The sequence below is a fragment of the Buceros rhinoceros genome, unplaced genomic scaffold (genome assembly GCF_000710305.1).
Source record: "Buceros rhinoceros silvestris isolate BGI_N320 unplaced genomic scaffold, ASM71030v1 scaffold42484, whole genome shotgun sequence".
Lineage (NCBI taxonomy): Eukaryota > Metazoa > Chordata > Aves > Bucerotiformes > Bucerotidae > Buceros > Buceros rhinoceros.
The window spans coordinates 5941-7572 of record NW_010410723.1 but is presented as its reverse complement, the minus strand read 5'-3'; the positions used below and the strand labels follow the sequence as shown (position 1 = coordinate 7572).

General features: G+C 39.6%; 1 protein-coding gene across 1 annotated transcript in view; it reads left to right on the top strand.

Annotated features, from left to right (window-relative positions):
* HUS1 (HUS1 checkpoint homolog (S. pombe)) overlaps positions 1-1632 on the top strand; it is a 6672-nt gene that overhangs the window by 2957 nt on the left and 2083 nt on the right. Inside the window, exon 5 of the mRNA XM_010135723.1 lies at positions 172-246. Coding sequence (XP_010134025.1) covers positions 172-246 — 75 coding nt within the window. The remainder of the gene's footprint in view (positions 1-171; positions 247-1632) is intronic.

Here is a 1632-nt window from a genome sequence, read left to right as displayed (position 1 = left end):
AAGAGTCCCTCTGTTCCTGAGTCATTTGATGATTTGAATTAAATGTTGTGCTCCTTGCACTCAGTAGATAACTGAGTCCAAAATAAGATAGAATTGAAGGGAGAAATAAATGCATCACATCCGAGTAACACATGAAATATTTGTGCAAATGCAGTTCTTATGTCTTTCTAGGTCAGTATTTATCTACCAGTGCTGAGAACAATGAAGAGTGTCGTGGAAAGAATGAAGAATCTCAGCAATTCCATTGTAAGTTAAAGCACTTCAGGCGTGTGTTCTACAGACCTTATTTTATCTTGGACGTAGCTTGTTTCCCTGTTGCCCAAACTAGTGCCTTTATGTTATATCTAATTTTGGGATGAGTCATTGGGATGAGTCATTTTGGGATGAGACATTGAACTAAAGGGGCTGGAAGACTGTGTAAGGGCTGAAGAGAATGATGGAATTTATATTAGGATTTACATTGAAGAACTCACCCTGGACTTCCCAGAAAGTGGTGCTCTGTGTACTGAATCCTTGGAAGAACATGGCATTGTGTTTCTTACAAGCCACTCTTTATAGCTGTTAAGAAATTGTGGTCCTTTAGGAAGCTAGCTGGAGATTTTACAGGTGATTTTATTAAATAAATGCCTATTAAGTGAGTCTTGTGTTAGGTGTCTGTGGTAATGAACTTCAGGTAAGCTTGAGGTAGGATTTAAAGTAAATCCTAATAGCTCCTGGATGTTAGTCTGTGCTTTAGACTCTGATGTGATGAGTCTCCAGTCCACTCTGGATTTCTGCAGTGTTGGTGGGCCTTACATTAAAAAAAGCCCTCTGCAGCTGCCCAGAAAAGGGGTTTGTTTGGGGTTTTTTTAATTGTTGCTCATCAGAACTGGCTGACACAAAAGTTCGTAAGTAAGCATTGAACTTTGGAATAGTTTGATTTTGGGGCTGTTCATACCAATTTTGATAAATGGGAAAATTTCTGTAAACTGAAAATCCTGAAATGGGGATAGTCTTAGTCTTCCAAGTCCTGGAATAGTTGAGAGATTGCCCTGAACTTACGGCAGTTTTGCAGATGACAGTCATCCTGCAAACACAAGAGTAAGTAATTCAGACTCTTGTTCTTTGTCAGTCTTTTGGGGTTTTTACTTTTTCTCTCTCATTCCTTCCTTCATCCCCTCAGTGATTCCAGAGTTGAGGAGCTCTTCTCACACAGGATAGCTGTATGACGGGATTAGACTTTGGTGTTCAGCAACACTCAAAAGAGGTAGCATATCAACACTTGACATACCCACCTTCCTAAGTTACTTACCTCCTGCTCCAAAGCAGGAAAGTAAATAAATCTCTGTGGAACTTTGATAGCTGTAAGGGAGGAGGCAGACTACACACATCCCCTACATGGTGTTAAAGAACAAAAACATCGTTAGAATTAAGTATTTGTGCTAGATCCTTGTAGTAAAACTGGTCAAGGTCAGTGCTGCAAAAAGAGCTTAGAAGCTCTTTCAAATAGTACTCGGCCATTGTTTGGAAGCATCATCTGTGGACATCTCACATTCTGTGGAAGATTCTGGTTGTGATAAGAGCTTTTAAAATCATTGAGAATTCTTCAAATCACAGAAATGAAGTGCTTCCATGTGCTTTAGGAATCTTCCG